At 38.6% G+C, this 27,627-nt stretch overlaps 1 protein-coding gene across 1 annotated transcript in view; it reads left to right on the forward strand.

Annotated features, from left to right (window-relative positions):
- LOC140652072 (cytosolic beta-glucosidase-like) overlaps positions 1-27,354 on the forward strand; it is a 149,364-nt gene extending 122,010 nt beyond the window's left edge. Inside the window, 2 exon segments of the mRNA XM_072862370.1 lie at positions 26,758-26,812; positions 27,135-27,354. Coding sequence (XP_072718471.1) covers positions 26,758-26,812; positions 27,135-27,354 — 275 coding nt within the window.
- The last annotated feature ends 273 nt before the right edge of the window (positions 27,355-27,627 follow it).

Consider the following 27,627-nt stretch of genomic DNA (forward strand, 5'->3'; position numbering starts at 1 on the left):
CAAATGCTGCCTCAGAAATCAGGACCCAGTTTTCAACATTTCAACAAACTTCTATTGTAATTTTTGGCAATTTCTCAAGGTTTAGATCCCCAAAACATTTGGAGATATGGGGAATTAAGTGCACTGTGTAGTGTCTGCTGAGTCAACCTGAAGGTCTTTGGAGACCGTTGTGAGTATCTAATACAGGTATTCTTGACTGGGGAGGCATACCTTAATAATGAAATTATATATTAGGTGTGGGACATCCTGTGCTGGGCTCAGGAGCTCTTTCCTCCTCATTGTAATATATTCCTCCTTCATAGGCGATGAGGGTATGGCATGGGGATATATACAGGTCAAGTAGAATAAACAATGGCAGCAGATACACAGCCACATCCAAAGCATCCTCCCCACACTGGTTTGGTGAGGACCACACCTTCAGAGCAGGACACTTGGTCCCACTATCTCCTCTCAGCACTCAAGTCTCTCCTCTTCCCAGCTGCATATCCAGGGACTTTCTCCAGCTCCTGATGCTTTGACATAGATCAAGTTAAGCCACAAGACGGGTTCCACTTTCCCAGCATAATTCATTTCTTCAGCTACCTGGCAAACCAAGTGAGTACACAAGCTACGTTGTTCCCAGGCACCTTAACAAACCAGATCTCTACTCTTTCATCGCCTTCCAGTCTATAGCCAGGACTTCCCACTTAACCTAATTGCATTTTCTTACCATGCTAGGAAGGTGATGGGAACTATCCCATTAAGCCACGCCTCATGAAGAAACATGAAATGGGGAAGGCATTGCTTAAGGTTACTCAGAATATTACACTTCCATCTAAAAGAAGAGTTAGTCATGCTGGTTTACCTACGTGCAATTAGGTAATTTGCTGAGCTATTTAAAGGAACCAAAATGAGTTGCTGAGCTGCTTAAAAAAAACAAGCTAGTGACAGCTTAGGCCACTGGCAGAACCAATCAGCTGTATGCTGGATACAATAAGTAGTAACTAATAATCATTTGTGGTAATAAATAGATTTACATGCGAACAATTTTGCTTGGTAACTTCTGTGTGGAACCGTAACTTCTTTTTCAACATATCTTTTACCAGGAAATTTACTCTTGGCTTTAAGACTTCAAGTGAGTGAAATTCCACCAGTTGGCAAATTATTCCACAGCCCACTAAGCCTTGTGGTTAAAAAAGCATGCAGTAACTCTGCTTTGAATCCCTTTTGCTGCCAGTCGTAATCAGTGCCTCTTTGTATGACATTTTCTGCTGCATTTCCAAAGATCAAAAAAACTCTTCTCCTTTTAAATATTTGTGGAACACAATTAAGTCACCTGTTCATCTGAACATAGAAAATGGTTCCTTAATGCCCTGCTAAATATTTTGTATTTCAGATCTTGGAGTGCTTTTTTTTGAACCTTATCTAATGTATCAGTCTCTGTCTCAGTCTTTGTTCTCTCTGAAGTTTGGGGCCAGGTACCAAAGTATTCACAGTAACAGGATGAGTAAGGAATGATACATTCAGTAGCAATAGCACTTCATATTACACACTGCTTTTACCCTGCTCGTCTACCCAAAAAACACATTCTTAGGTGCTTGCATCTCACCTCATCAGTTTTACTTTCACCACCAAACCATCACCTGGAAATTTCACCATTAAAGATATAGTACTAGTTGCAGGTAATTGATAAAAATACAGAAGAGCACTAGAACGAATATGGGAATAGTCTTTAAATATGTGTGTCTTTAAATACCTATATATTTAAAGAGGCTGTGGGTGTTTGGGGGAATAAAAGACCAGGAAGCCTTATGGGTGAACATAATGAATTCGTTGAAATAATAATTTAAAACAAAGTAGCAAAACACTTGGGGGACCATGGCCAAACAGGGGCCAATCAGCACAGTTCCTGCAGCGGGAAATATTGTTGTGTTAATCTCCTAGAACTCCTTGAATATGTTAATAAAGAAGAGCAGCTGGCATAATTTATTCTAACCTCTCTGGGCCACTGACAAAATTCTTTGCAAGAAGGAAGCTAAGTAGTGATGGATCAAGAAGTGGTGGAGGGAAAGGAGGTGAAGGGCAGGATTAAACGGTCAGTTTCATCATGTCAAAGGATAACAGCAGTGGGCCCCAAGGTTCCTGCTCGTCTACTTATTTATAATCATCTAGGAAATGGGAATTGCTGTGAAGCAGCAAAATTTGCAAGGGATAAAAAATAGTTCAGCCTAAGTTCAGAGATGATTGTGTGCAACTTCTGAAACAAACAAAACTGTGTGACCTACTCACTCTGACAAATGAATTATCAACAAAAGCAAAGTAAGTTACACCAGGTGGAAAAAATATGAATTACTCAACACTTCACAGAGCTCTAAATTAGCGTACCAACTTTAGAAAGGGACCTAGTTATCCTTGTAAATTACTTCAGTAAAGACTTCTACTTAATGTGCAGCTGTACCAGATAAGCAAACATATTAAGATGCATAAAGAATGGGAACTAATAGAGAAAGGATTAAACTGCCAATGCTATAGTCTGATCTGAAATACTGTGTGCAGTACTAGTGACTCCATCTAATAAACAATAACACTGATTTAGAGAGGGTTCAGTGAAGGACAATGGGAATGATCAAGAGCATTAAAAAGTTCTCTTATGAAAAAAGATCGAAGACACTGAGGCTGTTGACCATGAAAAAGGGGATGTCAAATTTACAAACTGTAGTGAAGGCTAAAGTGAAGGTATGTCTTACAACACACACACACAAAGGGAGAAGCAAAGCAATTAGAAAGAGTAAAATGGAAAAAGAAATACTTTTTCCTATAATTTGCAGTTAGATTCTGAAACAGAGGAAATCACTGGGGCCAAGAATTCAAGAGGATTCACAAAGAGACTGCTAGACAGACATAGGGGTACCCAGAATTTTCAGGGGTAATGACTGATAAAAACAGCTTAATGACTGATAAAAACAGCTCTTATTTGAGCCAAATTGAGTTAGGGAGGGCTACTGTGTCACAAATTATCCCACATCCCTACCCTTAGGTTTCTCTGAGCACCTCCCTCTGAATCATCTTAAGTGTTGTGGAAGACAAAGTATTAAATAAGACTGATTTGAGATGATTCCTACAGTTCCTATGAATCAGTTACAAATGCCTTCATTTTATATTGGATCCCACTTGCAATTCCTAATTGTGCCTTATTCATTAGCAGATTTTTAACCTATTTCATTAATTTTTTACACTGGTCTGCACTGAGTCTGTACAGTGCTCTTTTTTTAAATTGTTATGTAACATAAAAGTGGGAAAATTCATCACAGAAATCTAAGTATATTATGTCAACACTTTATCACCCAGACTTAGATGATCTTCTGGAAAAACGATAACAAATTTTCTTGATAAGACCTATTTTCCATAAAACCATATTAACTGGCATTATTTATGCTAAAATCTTAATTCTTTTACTGATTGTGTCCCATACAAGCCCTTCCATGGTTTTAAGAGAAGCTGATATCAGACTAAGTAGCCTGTAGGTCCTCATATAATCTCATTTCACTCTTTTTAAAATAGTAACACTCTTTACTAGTCCTCTGAAACATTTTTTCCACAAATCAAGATTTGTTCAAAATCAACATTAATATTCAGAGAGCTCCTAAGCCAATTCTTTAATACAACTGGGTGCAAGTTATTGGGCACAGTAGATTCTAAAATGCTTAATGGTTTTTGTTTCACATCCTCCCCAGTTACTAATGGAATAGAAAGTATTTAATTAATCACTGTAAGAGATGAATACATCATGCTAATGATGAATACTTCTGGTTTTCCTGCACAGTGATTGACACTTTTGCAATCCTGGTCAAGTTCTGGATCTATGCCATTTGAAGGATTTCATTTGTTTCTGATTTAGTTAAAACATTCCTTCTCAACCCCATCAGTCAGAAGTTCTTCTTACATGCCTTTTAGCTTTCCTTGTTAATTGCCTGCTTTTTCTGACTGCTGGCTTGGGCTCACCGTGAGGAGCTTCCCTGTGTTCCCCTTCTTCTGCATGTTACTGCTTTTGTGGCAGCTGCTTTCACCTTTCCTGTAATGAAATGCTTTCCTTCATTATATTCACAAAGAGTTCTGTAGTCTTCTGGCTATGTCAAGGGGAACAATACAGTGACACAAGTAGAGCAGACCTATGAAGAGAAGCAGCGGGCACTGACTATCTGGCGTTCACACCGCATTTCTCAGGGGTCTTTCCTTAGGACTAGCTCCAGCCAGGGCTCCTGGACTGAGTGGGACACAGCCAGGTTTAGTGAATGGGGACCATCTAAAGATTCACTCCAGGAGCACATTACTGACCTGAGCTGGTATACTAATGTAGATTGACCTTGTAATAAATAAAATCCTGACTGGACTTTTACAGGATCTGCCTGACTCTCATTTATCAAATAACCATAAAAAAAAAAAATCAGAGAATTTATCTTTTTTTCTAATTGCATGTGTGGTGAGGATATCTTACTATTTCTTCTCAAGAACCTTGTTTATTCTTGCAGAATGAACCTGTGAACCACCACTTTTTCTACTGAATCCAACAGAAAACAAAAACATCTGCTGAAATAAAGGGACAAGGATATGAGCAAAGACAATCTGCAGGAAAAATCTAATACTCTTTCAAAGTTGCAGGTTTGGGGTTTTTTTATTTTTAGTTAAGAAGGCTGAGAATTATCAAATGGATCTAAGCACAGGGAAAGTTTGAAGAGGTTATATAATAAGCAGCTTTTGAGTTAGAGGTAGCAAAACATTAAATAAGTAAATTTCCAATCAGGGTAATTTTCAAATGACCTCTAAATCAAAAATAGTTTGATTATACACTGTTTGAAGAAAATTAATTATCCTTCTTTTCCTTCAAAGTATGGAAATTTTTAGGCCAAACCAATTTCCAAGCCAAAGTTAAAGAAGGGCAAAAATAGGACTTTAAAAGCTAGTTGCAACCTTAACAATAGGGAGAACACTGCTTTTCCATAATAAAGAGAAGGTCGACATGACAAAACTGCCTGAGAGGGCTACAGATTTGCTAATAAGAGGGGGTAAACCAAATCTTTAAAGAAATCCAGCATGTATGGAGTTTAGTTGAAACTTCCTTCATGTGTGGTGTTGAATAGAGTCTGAAATGGGACTAGCACAGGGAGCTGCTCCTGGGATGTGCTGCATCTCCAGAAGGAAACGGCAACGTGCAAATGTCAGCTAGGAAAATGGACACCCCAAAATGGGGCACTGCATTTCTTTCTCTCTGAGACATTACTCTGTAAGTAGAACAGAAAACCTAATGTTTTCTGTTCTTATAAATTCAGCAATGCAAAGCTTGTTTCACACATGGAGTCACTGCTTCTCAGTCCAGCATCTTAACTTCTTCTGTCAGTTGGTGGTGGACCTGTTGGATAAAGATAAGATGATGAAGATTCAGCCAAGGTGAAATAGCATGTTACAGCTTAACTCAGACTTCCCTGATACCATCAGGGCTGAACTTAACTGTTGGTTACACTTTACTTTCTGGATGTGGTGATGAAATACAGTCATTGAATTACCTTGAGTCACCTATTTGCTGGGCAGTTCAGGTTTCTAAAAAAATGTATTATATAGCTGAAATACTGGAGAAAGTCATATATCAGCAACAGAGCTGGATGAATGATAATTCATTTGTGATGAGGGGCTTCATTTGTGATTTTGCTTCATTTTCTATTTGTCACTTTCACATGCAATTATTTGAATTTTTTTGTTGAATAATTTCTATAAATATTTTTCATATGCAGGTTATTGGAAGGCAGTTTAATCAAAGTATCTGATATTAGAAATTCAAAAAGGACTCCTCTGATTGGACATATCAGTCACATGGTTTTTTCTAATTGGTTGAGGATATCTCTCAGAATCTGCCTGCTAGTAATAATAATAATAATTACAAATGCAAAGTCATTGCTGCATTGATCATTCCTGCCAATAAACTGATATGCTGGAATATTTGTGGAAAGCAAACACAAAAAGGATGTGAATAGTTAATTACAGCTCATTCATTTGAGCAACTATTTGCAAAAAATACTTGGGAATGTTCCACCAAACGGTAGTCACTGTTATCTTCTTCCCTCTCCTGTCTTTGAGCCTCTTTGTCTGTTGGAGGACAGATGCTGGCATTCAGTTGTGTTTTCAGGACTTGTCAAAAGCCATACCCAATGTGAAACCTCAGGTTATAATATTTAAACAGAAATTTTTAGTTTAGGATTCCCTGTCCCCAGTACCATCCAGTGTAATGTACAGAATAATGGTTTACATTTCCCTGCATATACTATCTGCTTTTAAAAAGATATTTTAAAGGAATGTAAAATATCTCTTAGCTAACTTTTACAAGCTATAGATATTTAACTCTGGATGGATTTTCCCCAAAGTACATCCCTGGTGACTCCTTATATGAATCACAAAAATTAAAGTGTGATTTATAACAACTGTCTCATAGTTTGGAATTCCCAGCAGAAGACATATATCCCTTTATTTCAATGCATAGACGCATGGCTCTTCTGATCCTCTTTACAGATGACTTCCAGTTAGCACATGGCCTAATTCAGAGAGTTATTCACTCTGCTTCAGTCATTAAAGTAGAACTGGAAGAAAAACTACTTGATCTCCATCCATACCCAAATGTTTCTGCCTCGCCAGCAAGAATTCACTGATCCCTTCTGGATAACTATATTATAGACCTGACTGCATTGGGCATCAAAAAAGCTGAAGATACAATCTGCATAAAATTTACATATATTTGCACACATATGCCTGGCCAGAAAATATAGCAATTCACATTTCCACATCACAAGAGGGCTAATGGAAGTATTCTCTGTTCCTTTGGTGTGCCTTTCACTTTTTTTTTTTTTCTTTTTCAGGCATCTGTTTTACTCACAAACTTTCCAAATTGTCCCTGTGCCCCAGCTTTGCTTTTGCTCAACCGTGTTCAAAGATGACACTTTTTCAATTTTTTTCCTTACTCTGACTCTACCCACTCTACACAACTTTCTCATCCCAGCAGGATTCTTTGAAAACCTCTTACTTTGCCATTATTAATCTATTTGAAGTATTTCCACAGCTAGCTTTCAGTAGAGTCCCCGAACTTTGTCCTTCACCATCCTAGATCTCCTCTCCAGTTCTTCCTCCACAGCTCCTCACATGTTTTACCACCACTGTGGAAGCGGAACAGAAGAGCAGGATGAGGAGAATGGTGCTGCACTCCCTGGACTTAGGTTGGTGCCATTTAGAAAATTTCAGCATCTTCCACGTTTTCTGTTGGGCTAACACAGCTATCACAGACAGTGTGCTTCATGATATTCGGCTACCATCCCAGGTTTATTGGGCTGAGCGCAAAAGCTACAGAACTTATCAGAGAGATGCTGGAGAATGGACATAGAGCTTCCAAGTCTACCTAAGTAGTCAAATACATTTGGTGCAATTTCCACTTCTTAAATTTCCTAGTTATAGTCTGGTCAGATGAACAGATTGCTTCAAGAGAAGCAACCATGGAGGACTAGCATATTAAAGGGAAAAAAAATAGGGAAAGGTTCCTTCTTAAAAAAACCTCAGAAAAACATCAGGATTTAGACATCACTGAAGTCTACCTTGTGCAGTCTATGCTAAAATAAGGAGAAAGCTGTTAATAGGAAACTGTGATTACTGTAACCTTCATAGGAACAGAAAGGCAAAAAATAGCCTCTGAGCCTTTTCCCTTGGACTCCAAATTACACTGCAAAAGATTCACTGATTTCTGTAAGGACGTCCATATCACAGTTAGAGGTGTGCTCTGAGTTAGGCCAACAGCAGCAATATTCTTTAAGGGAATCTGTTTTCTTATTCAGACTTTCAGCTGAGCCTAACTGCCAAAGCTAATCATGTTGTTTTTCCCCTAGAGCCCTGATTCAGTCAATTCTGGGGCAAAGATTTTGTATAGAATTTCTTCCCCAATTAGAGATTTCCACAGACTGGTTTCAAGTGGCTAATGAGAATGTACAGGGATTATAAACACACTTAATTCTGGGTATTTTGGGTATGATTAATCCTGTTTCCTGACTTCAGAACACTAATATGTATATAATGAATTCTTTCTACTGTTGTCCTAATTTTCTTTGGACTTCAGGTATGAAAGAAGGGGTAAAAAAGGAAGTTGATTACAACTGCTTTTGGCATTAAACAATTGGGTTGGAGTTAGAAAAATGCTTTTGAAGGGATTTTTCTGCCACTGTTCGCAAGCTGCTTGAACTTACAAAATAGCCAATGAAGGCTTAAGAACCTTGTGGCAAATTCTTTGCTAAAAGCAGGTTTATATATTCCATTTCTCATACTGTCACCAAAAGCGAATGTACGTATTCTTGCATTAACAGTTTAAAGGTAGATTGAAGCACAGTTGCAGGAGAAGCACTTATCAAAGTTATAGTTAAGTAGTTCATTGCCACTAGCTGTGCAAAAGAGGTTGTGCATAGTGTTTGTTCTGTTTTTATTTAAAAAGTATTTCTTAATAAATTTAGGTTATAGACTGTCCTGGGGAAATCTAACAAAAGAATCCTGCACATAACCTTCATATAAAAAAGTCAAACCTTGTAAACTTGTTACTATTACTAGAGAAGAACCTCTGAGGGAAAAATTATTGCGAAATAACTGAACAGCGTATAATGGGTTAACCAAGTCAACAGAAGCATTGGATGAGTGTCATATATTGACTACTAGTGAATGTATCACCTGCTTAGGAAAAGATTAGAAGATTTTAAGTGGCTATATACAGGCACTTCCTTCTTCGGGGTGATTGGCTTCCTTAAGGATAATGTAGGAGGACGTGTGTAGGATTAAAAAAGATGTTTTCCTTTGAGGAAATGCATTGGGACCCTATATTCTTTTTGCTTTGGAAAAAAACCCACAGTTTTTGTTTGTATGGATATGCTGCATATTGAGACAAAATAAGAGAAGGTTTTCTGCCATCATCTATTCTACCTGATTTTTTTTCCACCCAGATATAACATCAGTTAGTATCTTCTCCCAGTCTCTAGTCAGGACTAAGTGAAGGAGGAAAAGGTTGTAAAATGCCTTACTAGCTATAGCTATTAACTTTTGTTCAAGGCAACTGCTTTAGCAGATCTAAGCCTTCAAGAACAACTGTTCTGCTTCTGTGCACATATGCTTCTATTTTTCTCTGTATACTCAATGCTACAATTATGAACCTCAATTACTGTCACTTTAAAAAGTTAAACTGAATCCATGGACGTACTCCAATTTTTCCAAGTCTAAAACTGTCATCCGGTGCTTAAATGGTAAGCTCTACCTTAAATGAATGCCCTTTTATGAGTTACATTACACAGTGGTTCACATCCATCTTTAGAGAAAGAGTGAAAGAATTTAACTGATTGCAGAGGTTAATTTGGTCCATATACTTTGTCAATAGCAGGTCTGAGGAAAATTAGCACCAATAATTATAATACTGGTTTAAGTCATGAATCTTATTAGAGTGATTTTTAGCAATTTAAGGACTGAAGGATCACGAATGTCAGTACTTCAGTAATATCCTTGGCTTTTAATAAATGGCAAACATTGTTAGAATTTAGGCTCCTTTTGCTTGCAAGCTTAATCACTATCCAAGAACACAGAAGACACAATGATCATTTTTAAACCAGTGTTACAAAATTAAGAGATTCAAGCCAAATTGGACATGGATATTATTAGACTGTATTTATTATAAAAGGCAAACACTTACTGATTTTCTCTACTACATCAATCAGAAATAATTTTCCTTTATTTTCCTTTTGAATGACTGTATATGCTACCAAGGCGCAGGGATTGCTGCTTCTCATACAGGCCCATAGACAGAAAAGTTCTGTTTTATTATACCATAGCATGCAAGCGGTAGGTGATTTAACTACCCAAGTACCTATTGCAAAAGTAGTATGTCGGAACACAAGCTGTCCAGCAAGTCCATGAATGCATTGGTGAGACAATTTTTTACATGGAAGAATAGGAAAATAATGGGAGGGGTGAGCTTTCTGAAAATGCCTCTAACCAGCAGCAAATTAAGAGATGAGCATTAGAACGGAATGGTAGAGTTTAAAATGCTTGGGGTGGGATAGCACAAATAAAACCAACAGATTTCAGAAAAGACACGGTGAGGTGTCCAGTGATGCTGGTCTCAGGGAATGATGCTTAGGGAGAACCAGCAGATGCTTCAGACACAATATTAGAGCACAAGCACAGAGGAAAGCTAGCAAGCACACTACGACACCAATTTGACTGAAATATAGATTTGAACATGAGATATCAAACCTAATTTACAGAAAGAGAATTTAGGTTAGAAAGTAAGCATAAGTATAAAAGTGCAGCACAAGTTTAGGGCCAAAAATGAGAAAAGCATGGAAACAAACTGAAATGCACTTAGTAAGGGACATGTGGTGTAAGAAGACAGAATTCTTTAAGGACCTGAGTATTCAAGGAAAGGTCCTTAATTCAAGGAAAGCACCGGGAAAGAAACTAGTCTCCCATTGAGCATAATAGAAAAGCTACTTGTTGGGGATGCCAAGAAGATTGAACACAGTTTTTCAGCTTTTTTAGGTGGCTCTTCTACTTATTTCCAGTGATAAAGGTATTCACAGAAATGAGGTAAGATGGATATTTTTGAGGAAATCTCAATAGCTTATTGCCATATTTGTATTACACTTCCACAAGGGTTTGTCCTCAGTCCAGTACCAGTCAATATTTCTATTACTAGTGACTGGAATCCTAGAAAAATTATTATTATATTTATATGTCACCAAGTGGGGAAGGACTTCCAGCATGCTGATGACCTGTTTAGAATCCAAAATAGACTAGACTAGAATAGAATAGAAATGTTCTAAAATAAATTATTCTAATAAATAAAATGTTCTAGATAAATTTGAAACTTTTTATGAAACCAAGTTTCATAAAATTAGGGTGTTGGAGTTGCCAGCACTGTAAGTTCTCATGAACAGATTGGACTAACATCTGCCCAAAATAACAGATAGGTACCACCAATCCTCCCATCCAGTGGCAAAATAGATTCATGAAGTCTTTTTCAAGTATGTAATTTGTTTTAGTTTCAATCATGGATTTATGAACACATGAATGGAGTAAAGATGCTGAATTCCTCTACTTGTGCCAGCAGAATCCTTACAGGTTTTGTAGAGTTCTGCTAAACATAATAAACAACTTTAACTTTTCCAACATCAGTCCTTCAGGCACAAATGGTTCATTAGTATACTAGCATTTACCTTCATCAGATATCTGTGGAGCCTGCCTCAGTCTCACAGCAGGGCCCTTGCATTTCTTCTACCCTGCCAGGATTTCAATCTGTTAGAGGCTAACAAAACTGATTTATTTTTATTCTGAGTTTCAGGCTTCTATCTTACTGGCTTCTCTAGCTTACTGTTCCAATTTATAGATGAATTTGCTGCTTCTAAACACATAAGCAACACTGTTGTAGACACGTATGCCTAAAATTTACAGCTACATGTGATGTCAAACATTGGCTTTGATTTGTCCACAACAGATGGATTTCCTAGTTTCATTTTCACATACAAGATTTACAATAGTACCTTGCCCTACCTATAATTTCTATATTCCTACTATTGTAAGTTTGATTTAGTGTTATGTTTGAATTTCTTCTTGCTTTTCTTTTTTAAATACATCAACTCTTTGACTACACACTGAAGTAAAATCTTTCTGCCTAATGTTGTCTCATGTGTGGTTATGATATATAATATACTTTTCTGGTATACAGCACCCTAAATTTTGGCTCTTGCCTTTGAATACCTCTTGCATTCTCTTAGTCTTATAGGATTTGGGCTTATCCAATTTACACCTGCCCTTCAAGGATTTGTATTTCTTTTATTTCCTGATACAGATCTGATGTTACCTCTAATTTGATCTTGGACTGCTGTCGGATCTTCTCTCGACAGCTGTAGAATATATATACAGTCGTTACAGTTCAGAGCTATCTCCTATAGATAAGACATTGAATTCTTTAGCTCTGTGATTTGACTGGACTCAGGAGTGTTTCAATAACTACTAATATTAGCTTTAGTGTGATTTCTTGAAACAAAAAGCATTCCTTAGAGAGTCAATGCCTTTTGTGTGTATAAAACCAGAATGCAGTGGTGTTCAGATATTTGGTGCAGTTGTGGGAATTACAGAAGCAAAAATGGAGACAATGAGTCATCTGGCTGGAATCCACAATGTAGCCAGTACCAGACAAACATATTTTAAACCCACTCTTTTCCTATTTATTTCTATTTTTCTTCCAAACAATATGGTTTGCCCCAGACTTACAGATCTTCGTTTAAAGGGTTCCCTATCAGAGACCTGCACCTGTACTGGGAAGTCACCCTGCACTGAAATTTTATGTCAGTATTAATGCTCTGGTTTGGCAGATGTTACTGCAGGAACAAAAGTTGTATGGGAATAACTGGAGTCCTAGGTTTATGACTTAATGAAGATGGTAAGAAGGAAAAAGAGAAAGGAAAGAAAGGAAAGAAAGGAAGGAAGGAAAAGAAAGAGAAAGAGAAAGAGAGAAAGAAAGAGAGAAAGAAAGAAAGAAAGAAAGAAAGAAAGAAGGAAAGAAAGAAAGACAGACATGATCCTCTGACAGCATAGGGTTGCTGTTCTGGAGTATCCTGCCAATGACACTGCCATTTAGATTTCCCAAAATACTTGTTAACGTCTCATACCATGACATCTTAAAAGGCATCATTACAGTTTATCATGTTGTGATTTGTAGAAAAATAGTATGTGACAGATATTTCTATGGAGATCATAATGACTTTAGTGTCAATGGGAAAATCACAGACCTTTCATGTGTATATTCTCTGGCATAAACAAAACTTAAGAACAAAATAAGATGGGGAAATATAAATGGTTAAGTGGACTAATATATAAACCTGCATTCAGATTTGATTTTTTTAATAACACCCTTCTTGTTAGAGGACTCTTTCACATGTGTGTGTGTTCTCAAACATCTGGGACAGACACAGCAAAATGAATCACTGAAGTCTGGGTTGAACCAGACCTATTGGATCACTGAACTTGTGCCGTTCCCCTGTCAAGATGTCTACTCCTCTGTTCATCAAACCACATCCCTTTCTGTATTCAAGTCACTTGGAAATTCTGCTTATTCTTATTTCACATTCATTGTCCTGCAACCCAAAAGTTTTCTAAGGGTAATTTGACAAGTAACTGGCTTCAGTATTCCCTTTTTCCAGCTTTTACCCTTTGAGAGGGCTCCTGGGTATAGAGCCAGCTATGCCACGTGCTGTTGGCCCTGAAGAGGTGCTCCAGTAGTATGCATCCTAACAGGTTTGTAGGTATTTGGGGGAAAAGAATGAATTAATTGATCATTTTATGTTTATAGAAGTCTACAAAAATTAAGCATTTTGTGGGCCTCTGATGCGTCCAGCTTCACCATGTCCTGCTTTGAGTTCAGTGGAGGGAAAGACAAAATTTTCTTCACAAACTGCATGTTACAAGGCTGAGACAGCCATTTTAATGAGCATTGACTGTGTTCATTTTGTGTTTTCTGGAGCACTAAACTGGCTTTAGTACCAGCTCTTAGGGCATAATTTGTTACACGTAACGTTTGTCATAGGAGTAGATTCACTGCCGTTTTTTGACATATCTCATATTCTTTAAAAAATGTTACGGTCTTAAGGAGCACCAATAGGACAAAAAAGCATGAATGCCTGATCGAGATATGCTCCTCAGCCAGCCAACAAAACTGCCTTGGAAACCTATGGACTATTTTACTGGTCAGTTAAAACAAGCCTTTGCATTTTGCAGAAGGATGTGTGTGCTTGTGTTGATGCAAGTTTCTCTGGTGTGAGCAAAGTTATCTCCTCTTTTTTTACCTTTTACCTTTCTAGCTAGTTCTGTTAATGTCTCTAGCTTTACCAAATGCCAAAGAAGATGTTGCAAGAACACAGAATGAAAAGCACGAGGCAGCATTTCAAATGCTGAAGGATGTGGGCAAAGCCAGTGGTGACAGATAAACAAAGGAAGAGTTCCAGGAAGGAACCGAATGAAAGAGCTTTTTGAAGAGTAGGCAAGGGTGTGTGTGCACTCTGCACATGATTTGCACTTCCTTACTTCATGCTATTCATTGCTATATTTTCCATTTCTTCTGTGGAAAAGTACTCTGAACCCATTGCCTGAGACAATAACCTTTGTGAAAACTTTCATGCAAAATTATCCTTTATTATTGTTAAATTCCATTAAATACTTTTTAATTATTTCCCAGTCATTAACTATCTGAATCAAACAATCTATGTGGGAAAATGTAAATAAGGGATTTTCAACCCACAGACTGCTTCTAAGGGGCTCAGAAAAGCTAACTAAAAAAGGCAAGCTTGTTGCCAAAGGGTTCAAATCTGTCATACAGCAACCTGCACTTGAAAATATTTAGGGATCTGTGTGCAGAAAAAAAGATGAAAATCATTGATGTAAATGATACGAGAAGAAGCATTAGTCTTTTTGCATGGTTAGGGGCATATCCTTTATACTTATTATTCCAGGTTCTTTGTGAAGTGCCAATAGCTGCACTTGGCATTGTACAATATTCATACAGCCTCTAGAGAAAAAAACATGCATTGAAAAGGAGACAGTTGCAAAATAGACACTGTGCCTTGAGAAGCACAAAGGAAGTTATAAGTAGGAGGGATGACATTTTTTTCTCTTCTTTTATCTTTTCTGGACATCATCAAAAAAGGAAGCCTAGGAAGCCTTCATTTTGAAGATTTACAATAGGGCATTTTAGAAAAGATCGCTTCATGTTGTGACACTGTGCAAGCGAGTCACCATGTTATGGGTCTTGCAAAAAAACTGTGGCTAAATTTGCATTGCTAATTATAAGTAACCATAAACACACAATTGCAGTACATGGTTGGTTCCACTAGAGGGGTCAATTGTTCCTGCATGATAAATGCTTCGCCGGGGGACTGGTAAGTGGATAGCCTCTTAGTATTACCTGGCAGGTGCCACTTTTTTCCTATCTCTAATAAACAAACAAAAAATTATTTGCCTTCGTAGCAAATGAACAGACAGCTAGTGGACTCGCATACAGTGCTTGTTTTACAAAGCCCATAGCAAGGTTCTAAGTCTGGTGGCTTGTGCTGCCGTTCAGAGGTGGCAACTACAGCTTGACTTCAGGATATGCTATAAGCTTAGAGTCTTTTCCTCCTTTGGAGCTGAATTAGTTAGCGTTGGGGTAAATTGGAAGATCTGCTGAAAGAACTGTGATATTAAAGGCAGGATTTGGAGGATGCCACTCTAGAGGGGATTTACCTGGCTCTGGAAGCAGCCCCACAGAAATCAAGGTGAATGAAGTGTGCGCAGTCTGGCTGAAAAATCTGCACATGCGATAGCTACCCAGGATATCGCCGTTGGAAAACAGTTCTGATCATTTTTAACTTACAGGATTCTAAGTGGTGTTACTTGCCTTCAGAAAACTATCAAATAACCCTTAGTTTATAATTATAGCTTTGCTTTGAGAAGCAGTCAGTTATAAAGCAACCTGGTAGACAGAGACGTGCTAAGACTCCCTGCCTTTGTATTTGGGGAAGAGGTGGGACATGGGCCCAGATTTCCTCTATTTATTCCCTCTGCTTTTCCTAATCTGTTCTTAACTGGGCACCTGCTGCAGCAAATGAGAAAGCATTGGAGGAAGAGGAAATGGAAATGCTGCAGTACAAAGTATGGTTAATAATATTTATTAATGCATGCATAGAACTATTAAATTAAAAAAATTAATGGAGGTCAAAAGCCAGCTTCTAATTCTCTTCAGGCAAAAGAAAGAATTTATTAAAAAACAGAAAAGGTATCCACAGAGAAACTTTCCCCATTTGCTTTATGTGCATGAAATATAGACATCATCTTGACATTCAGTTGATGAAAGAGAAGAAGAGAAACTAAAATTAACACTCAGGCAGTTAACATTAGCCACATTATGGGACGAGGCACAAAAACTCAGCACACTGTTTTTGACACAGGCTGTTCTAGAGATGTTAAAGTTTGCAGAGCGCCATTTCCTAAGAAATCTTTTTACAGAACCAGCTTTCATCATCTTCAGTACAGATAATCTTGGCATGGCATTATTTTACACACTGCAGCTAACTGAAAATCTGAAGAAAGGATATCCAGATCTTCTGGCTGTGTGGATCTGACACAAAAAATTGGAGCATAGAGGAAAAGAGTCAGAAGCATGCATCAAACATGCCTTTTGTTACTGGAGGCATTCTTCTCTGCTGACAAAAATATTTGTTTAAATTTTCACATCAAGACAAGATTCAGGTGTAGTTGATCAAACAACCTAAAGCTGCCTGATAACCAAAATAAATTCCCAGAAAGCACCTCAAGTATTTTTTAATTTTCTGTGTGCTGGAAACATGATTCTCAGTATGGTTCCCCTGCAAAATCTGTATGAGGACAGAAAAAGGAGGATGATTTGAACCAGTTGCTACATTTTACAGAGGGAGTTTTGCAGGAAAAAGAAAAAAAGAGGTTTAAAAAATGTCACTGTCCTGGTGCCACTGAAGCAAACCTCCATAGTTTTCTCACAGAGATAAAATCTATACATGTGCATAAGGACAACAGAAAGGCTGGGCACTGCTCGGATCTTGCTTAAGGTTTTGAAAGAAGGGATTTGTAGAGGCTTTGGGCAGGACCCTCTGCAGAGGTGAATTTCGCACTGGCAATAAATCAGGACCATTGTCTCAAATATAGGAATTATTTTTTTTTCTTTTTTTTTGCACTTGGTCTTCCTGGATTAAACTGTTTGTGCTTCACCAGTCTTGTTAAAATCTGACATTACTTCCCCTGATATCAGCCTTCAATTTATCATTTGCTCAAGACTGCACAAGTTTCCATCCTGGGAGTAGTTTTTTTCCTTTATCTATTTCCTTAAAAACATAATTATCCTTTTGTAGGAGTTCACTGTGATCGGAGGTGTTCTTGGCTTCATGAACACACAGGAAGATGAGGATCTTACATTCTAATTACAATTACAAACAACTAAATGTGAGACCTGAGACTAGGAGCAGGCCTTTAAGAGGCAAGAAACAACACTGGCAAGAAATACAAAGAACTGCAAGGAGCGCTCCAAGTTCAGTCACATATAAAATTTACAAAACGACTGAAGGGCAGATCTATCATTTTCACTTTCTGCTTTGGCTTGTATTATTTAAAAAGTTATGTTTTAAATCCAGAAGGATAAGGTCTGCATTCATTACCGTACAACATCCTCAGCAGGACCTTTTGTCTCAAGCTCAGCACTGTGCTAGCACAGTTACGCAGCTCCTGCCCTGGAGCTGGCTTCTGCCTTGGCACTTCGGAGAGTAGGAGGAATATTCCACCATGTAGACATCTCATGTAGGCATATGAATTCCCCCCCACCTTTTCAGTCTCCGAATAACCTCACCCAAAAATACTGTATTGGAGGCTAGTATCTAGCTAATCAGCAAACAAAAGTTTTTCCACAAAAATTATCTGAAGAGGTATTCATAACAGGCTCCTGCAAATGTTGTAATCCAATCTGTTGTGTAAATATTACAGCTGGGGCTGAGAGGGAATGTGTGTGTATTGTACGCAATGATAAACCCGGAGCGTCAGCCTGGATGTGCGCAGCAGTACACGCAAGGGAAGGCTTGGGCAAGGGTAGTGTGAAACTGCTAATGTCACCCGTGGTGTCAGGGGCATTTTAGGGTGTGAGGAAGCGAGCTGAGGTCATGCCTTCATGGCATTCATTAGAAAATCAGTAACTCTTGGGGCTTTTCTGGTTCCGCAGCAATGTGCATCACAAAACCTCTAGCTTATACTTAATTTTTATGAATTGAGTGCTGTTTCACAAACAAGGCATTTTTACACTCCGTGTCTTATCAGTATTTACAAGATGTAACTTCAGGAGATTAACCATCCCAGTCAAGCTGTCTTTATTTCATGTCTGTTTTCCAACCTCTGCTAATGGCCAGTGTCAGACAATGAGATTAATACAATATAACCAAACAATAAAATTCATTAATATTTTGTGAATACTTTGCTTGGCTTTTGCGTAATTTCAGAAAGCAATGGCAAAGTCCTGCAACCTGCTTTCCAGGTAGACCCTCCTTGCAGGCAGCCCTAGCTTGCAGGGAAAAATGGTCCAGGAACAAGAAGTCTGGCAGCAAAAACACTGTAGCAGAGGAATATACTTTGTAAAGGGGCTGCATTCGGCCTGCATCCCAGTTAAGACGTACTCTTCCTAGTGCAGTGCAGAGACAGGATGCTCCTCCTCCAAGACCCAAAATATGAAGTGTATCTGAGCTTTTGCATACGGAACTGAGAGCAAGAGGGACGATGGTGTTGTACTACCAGTGATACAGAGAAAAATACGGAAAAGGAACAACGGAATGGGTCACTCCAGGACCTGATGGTGCTGTTGACTTCAGAAGTCCCAGTTATTTCAGTAGGCCCCTCTGCACAGAGGTAGTGCCAAAAGCAGAAAGCACATTCAAGCTTTGGGACCTATGAGAATATGAAACCTGAGCTATAAATTAGAAATGGCTTCATTTCCAAAGAAGGCAAGGATGTCCCTGGTTTGGACAATGTGACACTGAAAATACAGAGAAGAGAGAGATGGAACAAAACATAGTTACAAAATAATTATGATTGCATGTACATTGATTTTGTACACATGCATGAGTGTGTGTACAAGCTTCCATGTTAAACTGTAGGCTATTAAACCATCCCATTTCATTACACTGGAATATTATTTTGAAACATTGTGCTGCTCCAATTTTAAATTGCATAACTCAACTCTACCAACTGTTAAAAATAAAGACAAGGAAAGCATTAACTGTAGAAAGCATACACGTAGGGAGGAAACATAGTTAGTCATCTAACCCAAGATCTGCAAACACAGTATTGTTGAGGGGGTTGTTACTGATCCTTTCCCTCCTATTTGTGTGGGGGTTTTCCATTACTGCACAGGAGAAGACAAGTGGGACACTGTGTCTGGCCTCAGAGCTGCCACCACAGTTCATTGCCTCCGGCTTCAGCTCTGTACCCTCTCAGCTGGGGGGTTTGTTTCTTTGACAGTCCCCCAACAAGGTCCCAAAAGTGATTAGTATGGGAACAGCCCTATAAATCAGTACTGCACCTAAACAGGGATCATTCCAGTGCAGAGCAGTTCATGATAAAACAGACAACCCATTGCAAACCTTCTATTGTACAACAGGTCACAATTAACAGGTCACAAAAAACCCCACCAAAACTATAGTTTTGGATATTTGCTTTGTATTTAAGTTTTACCAAAGATTAAAATACTGTAGCCTAGCTGCAGAGTGGGGTTTTTTGTTGTTGGCTTGGTTTGTTTTGGTTTTTTATACGAACTGCTTTAGATCTTTGACATTTCCCCCAGTGCTAAAACTGCATTCACAGTAAGGTAAAATGTAAATCACACAATTTTAAAAATATTTTTTATTATATTCTTGAGTAAAACACATTGAAACTATTAAGTGTTCCAATAACGCGAAAGCTTTTCCTCATAAAACTGTGTGAAAAAAGAAAGTATTCTAAACAATGTAAGGTGTCCAAATTATTTTCTAGTTCATAAATACTTTCCTTTTGTTTTGAGGTTATGCTTGTGAAATATTCTGAGTTATGTCTCAGGAAATTCACATTTTTCCTTCCAAAGCCCCCAGACTGTAGTTTCATTCTTTCCTCAGCTGAAGCAGCTGCCCATAACATTTCCTTGCAGTCCCTTCCACCCCTGCGGGCACATCCCAACAGCCCTTGGTCAGGGGAGGGGTCACATCAACAGCCCTCTTCAAGGTTTTAGCTAAACCCCTCTAAAACACCTATGCACACCCTGGTCTGTCCCTGTTGACCTTTTTTTTTATTTGTCTAGGGCTGGCCAGACTAGGAGTAGTTTCCCAATCAGAGTAAAAAGTCCTTACATTTTGTCTTTAATTCTCTACCTCCATTATAGTTTCTTATTTGATGATATTTGTCAATATAATTTTGTAATCTTATATTCTTAAAATTTATGTTTACCATCTAATACGTACGAGGAAATCCAGCATTTTTTAATGCAACCCACTGCCCGCACACATGCACACAAACACACACCCTTACCTTCAATCATTTCTTCATGTCTTGAGTTCCTAGATGGTTTGTTTTGCTTTGGTTTTTTTCCCATCAGCTACTGGTAAATGAATGTTATTAATGTCAGATCAAATACCTTCCTCTCTCTTTCTAAATTGGATTGCCTATGACAATAGGCTCATGGAAATTTCATCTGTTTCATTTCTTTTCCATGGTAGAGTCCTTTATCGCATTAGTATCTCTCCATATACAGGGAATGAGTTACAGGTTAATTAGATATTTTTGTTGTGACAGTTTAGTTGTCTGCATCTGGATTTTGGCATTGCCTAATAAGTGGTATGAATTTCCTCCTTTCGTTCTCCAGGATTAGCCTGCTACATTTTTCACGTGTATCAATTTGCTTTTCTTGAACTTGGCAGGTAAGGCAGCACCTGAGAAGGGCAAGTGTCCAGAAATAAAGTGGTTTTGTGATATTCTTTACACCCCTTCGCAAAAATGGCTGCCTAGAGTTACTTGCCAGCTCTGCACCCTACTACTTACATAAGTGGCCTAATTTAAAACTAGTAATTATTATTGTTGAATATCTAACATGTCCCACTAAATGGAATGAACTTAAATTCTCAGATCAAACAGAATTACATAAAAACTCCAAGGTAAATGCTAGAATATATAACTGAATCTAAGCAGAAACCTTGGATATACCTATTAATTAACTTCACTATATTGAGTTCTGTTATTTTTACTGCATGTAAAATCCTATTTAGTGAATAGATTTAAGTACTTACACCTCCAACACTGTATGTTAATGTAAACTATCGCTAAATAACAGTCACCAAAATATGCATGTCCATCCCAAGTGACCTGTAAGATGATGTAGCTTCAACCTTTGTACGCTTTTGCAATGATTTTTAATCACATTCAGCACATTAAGATTTGTTAAACAAAACTGAAATTATTTCCATTTATAAGGAATAACAACAGTGTTTCAATTTGCTTCTTTTTTTATTTATTAGGACTGTCTTTAATGGGTAATTTTTCAATTATATCCCCAGCTCTGCTTCAGATTTGAAAAAATACTCTTAATCAGAAACACAACTTGCCTGATGCACCATAGCAAAAGAGGCAGACACATTAATAAGAGTATACAAGCGATGGTGAAAAATAAATTATAGGATACTTTCCCTATATACCTGTTTGAGGAAACATTTGTTAAATTATGTTTATTTAGCCTGTTGGATTTGTTTATACTTTTTTTTCCATAGAAAATGGCTAAAATTTCAGCAGGAAAAATAAGAACAGAGATTTTAATAAATTGCATTGTTCAAATGTAATCTTACAGGGAAAGTCCTCTAAGGTATTTAATAAAGTAGGCCAGAGAACTCTCCTTTGTGGATAAAGCTCTGTTGCAAGTTCCAAGTTGTTGGTGAGATAGATCTATTACATTATTAGCTCTGGGGTAAGGTTTCCCAGTGCTGCTAAAATATGCTCAATTTAAATTCTATATTATATCACCCCGTCTGAATAATTTTATATCTATATTTTACTTTTAAATGCTTAGCTGACTCATGTATTTTAAAGAATTATAAACATCTTTTAAAAAAAGAATATACATCTTTATGTTACCTTTCTTTTTTATTACATTTAACTAGAATAAGAGGAGGATCGAGGCCAAGGTTAAAACTGGAGGTTGCACTATATTTACATTTTGTTCAATACCAGCACTTAAGAACAGAGGCCAAGCATTTAAAAATAGGCTGAAGGGGATGAAGAGATTTAGAGGGGAATGCCTGGCTGTCTCAGAAACTACCAGGTGAGTCATAGCTCTGCCACTGCAATGAGCTCTGGGCAGGGAAATTGGTACGATTTAGCTCAGGGAAGGGAGGCAGCAAAATACAGAGGCAGAGCAGGGCTGTATTTCGATTGTGTTAAGAAATCCTCCCCACTCTGAGCTGCATCTACAGAGCCTCCCAGGACCTCTGCAGATCAATACAGGACACTGGCACCAGCGTGCAGATTTCTGGGGCAGCACTAGGACTGTCAAGGGCAGAACTGGTCAGTAGCCCAGGACACCACCTCCAAGTCATCCATCTGCACCTCTTCTGTACCAGAGGGTAGGGACAAGGCAAACTGTTCTGTATGACCATGTTCCCATATTCATGCAAACCACTTAACGCTAGTACGTACTCTGAGAAACCACGCAGTAAGCGATTTATGTTACTTGTCCCCAAAAAGGCAACAGGGGAAGGCACAAATAGTAGTTGTGCCACAGAGCCCTGAATCTAAGGCAACCTCATAAAGTCATAGGGTTGGATTTAGGAAATTTTAAAAAGTGAAATATTTTTCTTTGCTTTTCAATAAAGATGGATTTGATGTTGATGGAAGTGGCATTGCTTCTGACAGAACCAGCTTTCTTCCTTCAATACTTCCAATGTGAAGTATTCCCACAGAGACTATTTTCTTCAGGTAAAATTCCAATCTGTATAGAGTGAACTAAGCAAACCATGGTACTTCTCGTAAGAAAAGGCTATATATAAATTTAGCATCCTGGCCAAAGCTGAGCTGAAGGTAAGAATACTGCTTCCTTACCCAAGCTAACTCTCACAAAGAATACACTTCATCTCTTGTTCTGTGCTAAATTATCCCAGCTTCGTGCCCAAAGATGGCTATCCTTTTGCTTAAAACAAACAAACAAACAAACAAAAGGCTAACAGCTAAAATACATGTTCAGACTAGGCCAGGTAAAATGGCATCTGGAAAAAAAAAAAAAAAAACAAACCCAAAACCAACCCCCCCAAAACACCACCCAAATCTCAGCAGCTTGTTCTAAATCTCAGCAGTTTGTTAAACAGCTGTCTACATCCAGGCCCTTGACTCATGATAAATGTGAGTTCCTTCAGAATTGCCACTAACCTTCAAGTCCAAAATGACCCCTGCTTTCTAAGTCTATATCAAATGGAATAAAGGGTACTTATACTTGAGTAGAAATGATGTAAGTTCTCTCTGTGCCTTATACTTCATGTTGTTATCACATAATAATTTTTCACTTCCTGGGGCTGATAGTGGCTAATTCCAATATTTTTCCATCTCTTTGTCTTTTTTCCCTTTGTTTCAAGGGGCTCATTCCCCACAGGCAATGCCAGTATTGAGTCAAAGTATCATTCAAGCCCACAAAGTCACGCTTTTTCAGCTGGAAGGTGGGTCTGATTATCTACTTACCTTTTGACACTTCCATCATCTCCTTTGGCACCTAGGTACAATAAGTTGGGCATTTCAATATCTGCTCATCCTCAATTTAGACCTGTTTTGAAAATACAAAAGACCCTTAAGTGATCTGTCCACAGCATTGAAATACCAACTTTAGTGGATACTTTGAAAACTCAAAGGCTTTACAAGATGAATAGCAAACCGTGGATGACAGCTCCTGTGGAGCCATTATTGAATTGCAGCAGTGATGACTGCATTGCTTTGGATTTAGATAAAAGACTGCATACAAGACAAATGGTAGGAGGACATCAAACAAGACTGTGTCCATGCAGTGACAGAAGCAATCCAATTGAATAACTGTTGATTTCCCCAAGGTAACTTACTATTTCTTCTTGAGTAATTTATATTAAGGAACTAAAGATTGTATATTCATCTTCTGTTTACACTTTTCTCTACAAATACTGCTTCTAGTTGTCGAATACAAGACTTGCTTAAACTATTTGCTGGAAAGGAAATACCAGCATCGGAACTTGTTAATTATTTTGCATCTGGGTTTTATTTAGCCACAATATCACCATGTCTAAAGGTTATAGACTGAGAGTTACAATCAATACTGATCAGATAAAGAGATGAGTCAGCAAATCAATAACATACATACAGGAAGCACTGTGCACTCAAGGCAACAATGAATACAAAGGGTACAGATAAACATCGTCACCTGTATTTAGATGAAAGCTGATTCTAGAGCACTTCCACTATCTCATTAATAATGCACAAACCTTTTGGAGTCTTAGTTTGCTATACAAGCATAATGTAGATCTTGAATAAGTTTCAAGATGTGACATAAAATTGCTTTGTACAAAACCATTGGATTAGGGGTTTACTGACAGCTATACAAGCTATAGCATGAAAAGGATACAAAACATTTATTTAACTTCTTGCAGAACGTCTACATTAGCATTTGAGTCTTCCTGTCATTCCCACTTACTGTGCCTTACTGGTTTACAATATTCAATGGACCTGGATCACTCAAACCAGCTTGCTTCGTAACAAGCTAAAGAGGGAGATATACCCTGTAAGCTCACATCACTTGCTCCAGCTAGTAATGGCCATTCAGCCCACAGGGCTGGACTACAACTTCTCCTGAGCAGAACTGCCTGAAATGCATATAATGCTGTCAATGGGTCTTTAATACACTGGTTCACTCTACAGATCCACTTTTATTTGTCCATCATAATTGCTAACAGAGACAAAGACTTATTCTCTTAGAGCACAAGCACGGATGAAGGTTAGCGTTTAATTTACTGTAGCTTCTTAAAAGTGTGTATTTGCATTTTTGAGATAAATGTGGGCATTTTATGGATGTGAAGAGAGTAACCATATACACACACATAGGTGTGCATAGAAGCATATCAAATTTCTGGTAATTCATTTTTTTTTCTGCCTGGCCTCCTTGTATACTATTTTGTACCACTTCACAAGTTGCTATGCTTACTTTCTATTTTGGATCAGGTCTAATTACCATCCTCATATTTTCTGCTCTTCCCCAACATGTCTCAGCACATTTTTCTCTCTGCCTGTCTTTCTCTTCTCTCCTTCTAACATCTTGTATTTCCCAGGCCCTTCTTATTAAACCTAAAGTAGGCTAAATTGAGATTAAAACAAATAACCTTCAAAGAATATGTCCCTCTTTCTGATTCTTCTACTTCTCCCTCCCACACAAACTGCCTAACAGACAGACCATGGTCAGCTGTCATGAAAAATTTTACCTGGGATGCCACCTTGCCAGGAGGCACGGTCCAAAATCCCTCCTCGCCCTGATGCAGCATTTGCTGTTCTTGATGAAACTTTAATCTAAATGCCCAGGGATGTAATTCCCTAAAACCATACCCAGTTTCAAATGACATTAGAGCAGAAGGAGCCTTTAGCCTGTCATCCCCTCACAATGAGAAAAGGACTCCCAAATCCAAAGAGTTTTGGGAAAAAACCCTGAGCAGCAATTTTTTTGCATAATCAAGAAACAGATCCCCTCCACCCCACCTTCAAATGCTTGACTAATTTAATGTGTGCATGTGAGTCTCTGAACTCCTTGCAATGATCTTGGTCCCGGGAGGAATCATCCGCATCTGCTCCTTTCCTTTCAGGATACTATGAGCAATATACAAGAGAATCTAAAAGCTAAGTTTGTTCTGAGCAGCTTCATTGAAAAGAACAGGTTTCAATAAGCTAAACTTAAAAATAGCTTCAATAGTGTCTAATCTGTGATTCCTGCTTGGCACTGATAATTAGGACTAAAAAAAAAAAAAAGACAGAAAACTAACATGATTGATCTCGGTGAAAACAGTTTTGTTTTGTTCTCTTGAAGTTACCCTCAGAATTCTACTTTGCATGATTACTTGCAGCAGTTTTCCATCTTCGTTTTTACTTTTCAGAATTGGTAAGTTTGTCCAAGACCCAAACAACTAGCAAGTGCAATTGCCAGCCTAGGGATAAGATCCAAATGAAATTATTCTCACTTTCTCTTTTTCACCCAGGTCCTAATGGGAGGAAGGCTACCTTTCTCATTACAGAGTTTTTACTTTTAATTAGCTCCTTCCTCTTGCTGACACGGGCAGTACTTTGCCCCTGGTTGGGAGGGTGGAGCACTCGGCACCTTCCCGGCTCTTCCCTTGGTGAGCCAGTTGGAGAATGAAGAACTGAACCACCTCCCTCTCTGAAAACGTGGCATTAGTACATATGGCTACCCGACTTCATCTGCATTTATGGCTGCTCAGCATCTCAAGAAAGCAGACCATAACAGCAACCTCTATGCCTTGTAGTAAAAAACTAGAGACCTTCAGGCTCAAGCTGTTTCCTCCCCTGCAGGAAATTATACATGCAGAACATCATCTGTGGGGAACCGCATGGTTTTCCTTAACATCCATACATGTACTGCTCCTTGAACATGAGGAACTGTAAAGAGAACAAAAACAGGTGCTCTCTGAATCCTTTTTCAAATAATCACTTGGAAAGCAGAAATTTGTTTTATTTCCTACTGCAGAGGAATCCACCTCTTTGCCCTCCCCTTTTTATTGCTCATATTGTTAGCAAAATTGCTTTTCCTCCTAAAGTAAATTTCTGACGTGGATTTTGTCTTTTGGATTCTTCCTTCCTGCAGACTCTTACCTGATTATGTTCTTCTGATCCAAAGAGATGAATAGAAACTCCGTGATGGTGATAAGCTGCAATTCCTCTGCAGCTTCCTCTCTGGGGGAAAAAAAAAAAAAAAGAAAAAAGAAAGAGAAGAAAAAAAAAGCCAACACACCTCCACCCCCATCCTCAATAAAAAACAAGGAGAAGAAACAAACCACCTCAAAGCCAGTGTCAAATGCAAGTCTCAAAAGCATGTGTTGATTCCACAGTACAAAGTCACTTTAAATCCCCTAGTCCCTTGTTTCCACTCCCCAGGAGGAATCAAACCAAACAGAGAACAGCTTACGTTGTCAAGACCTGGGAGCTTGTTGTAAGAATAACTAGTTCTTGACATTTGAAATTACTCTGGTTCAAACATTTTTTGATCTTTCTTATTAGCCCCGTGTCTTGAGAAATAAAAATATGATAATCAGAAAGTACATAATTGGGTTCAAGGTATTCTGTGGTCACCCTCGCTGGCTCTGGAGATAAAGGTACTTTGAAAGATTACGCACGGATATCTGGAATTTATTCTGCACAGTCTGTGAAATGACAGATCTTTTTTCTTAATTATACCGGCTATCAGTCTAACACCTGTAGTTAACCATTCTGTCCTGAGGAATCACTTCTGATATGTTTTATTTTTCCACCAGAAACGCGGCAGCAAAACGGCACGTGGATGCTGAGACGTTTATTACTGCAGACACGGAGGCTACCTCGAATCCCCACGATGGCTGTTTTACACCACCGCGTCTCCACCGCCTCCGGGCTCGCAGGGGCCATCCGCAGAAGGTGCCGCCACACTTCCCCAAGCATTATGGACTCGAAGCTACGGTTTTACAAGGTGTTTGGACAGAAATACGTGTGCATTAGCCAACCCGCACAACTTCTAATTAGATGTTTTCAGGAGCAGCGCTGTGTGGCCAGGCCAGCCCTGCGCATCCCCGGAGCAGTGCTGGCACACCGTTGCCCGCGCCGCCGGCTGACAGCAGCCCCGCTCCCTGCTGCCCAGCCCACCGCCCGCTCTTCTTTAAACCTCCACCAGGACCCATGCTGCAGCAATGAATCACGTGCAGAGGGCTTTCCACAAGCTGGGTTTATTGAGCTGTATTATAGAAAATATAGCTCAGGCAGCCCCACTGCAGC

The sequence above is a fragment of the Ciconia boyciana genome, chromosome 5, assembly GCF_034638445.1.
Source record: "Ciconia boyciana chromosome 5, ASM3463844v1, whole genome shotgun sequence".
Lineage (NCBI taxonomy): Eukaryota > Metazoa > Chordata > Aves > Ciconiiformes > Ciconiidae > Ciconia > Ciconia boyciana.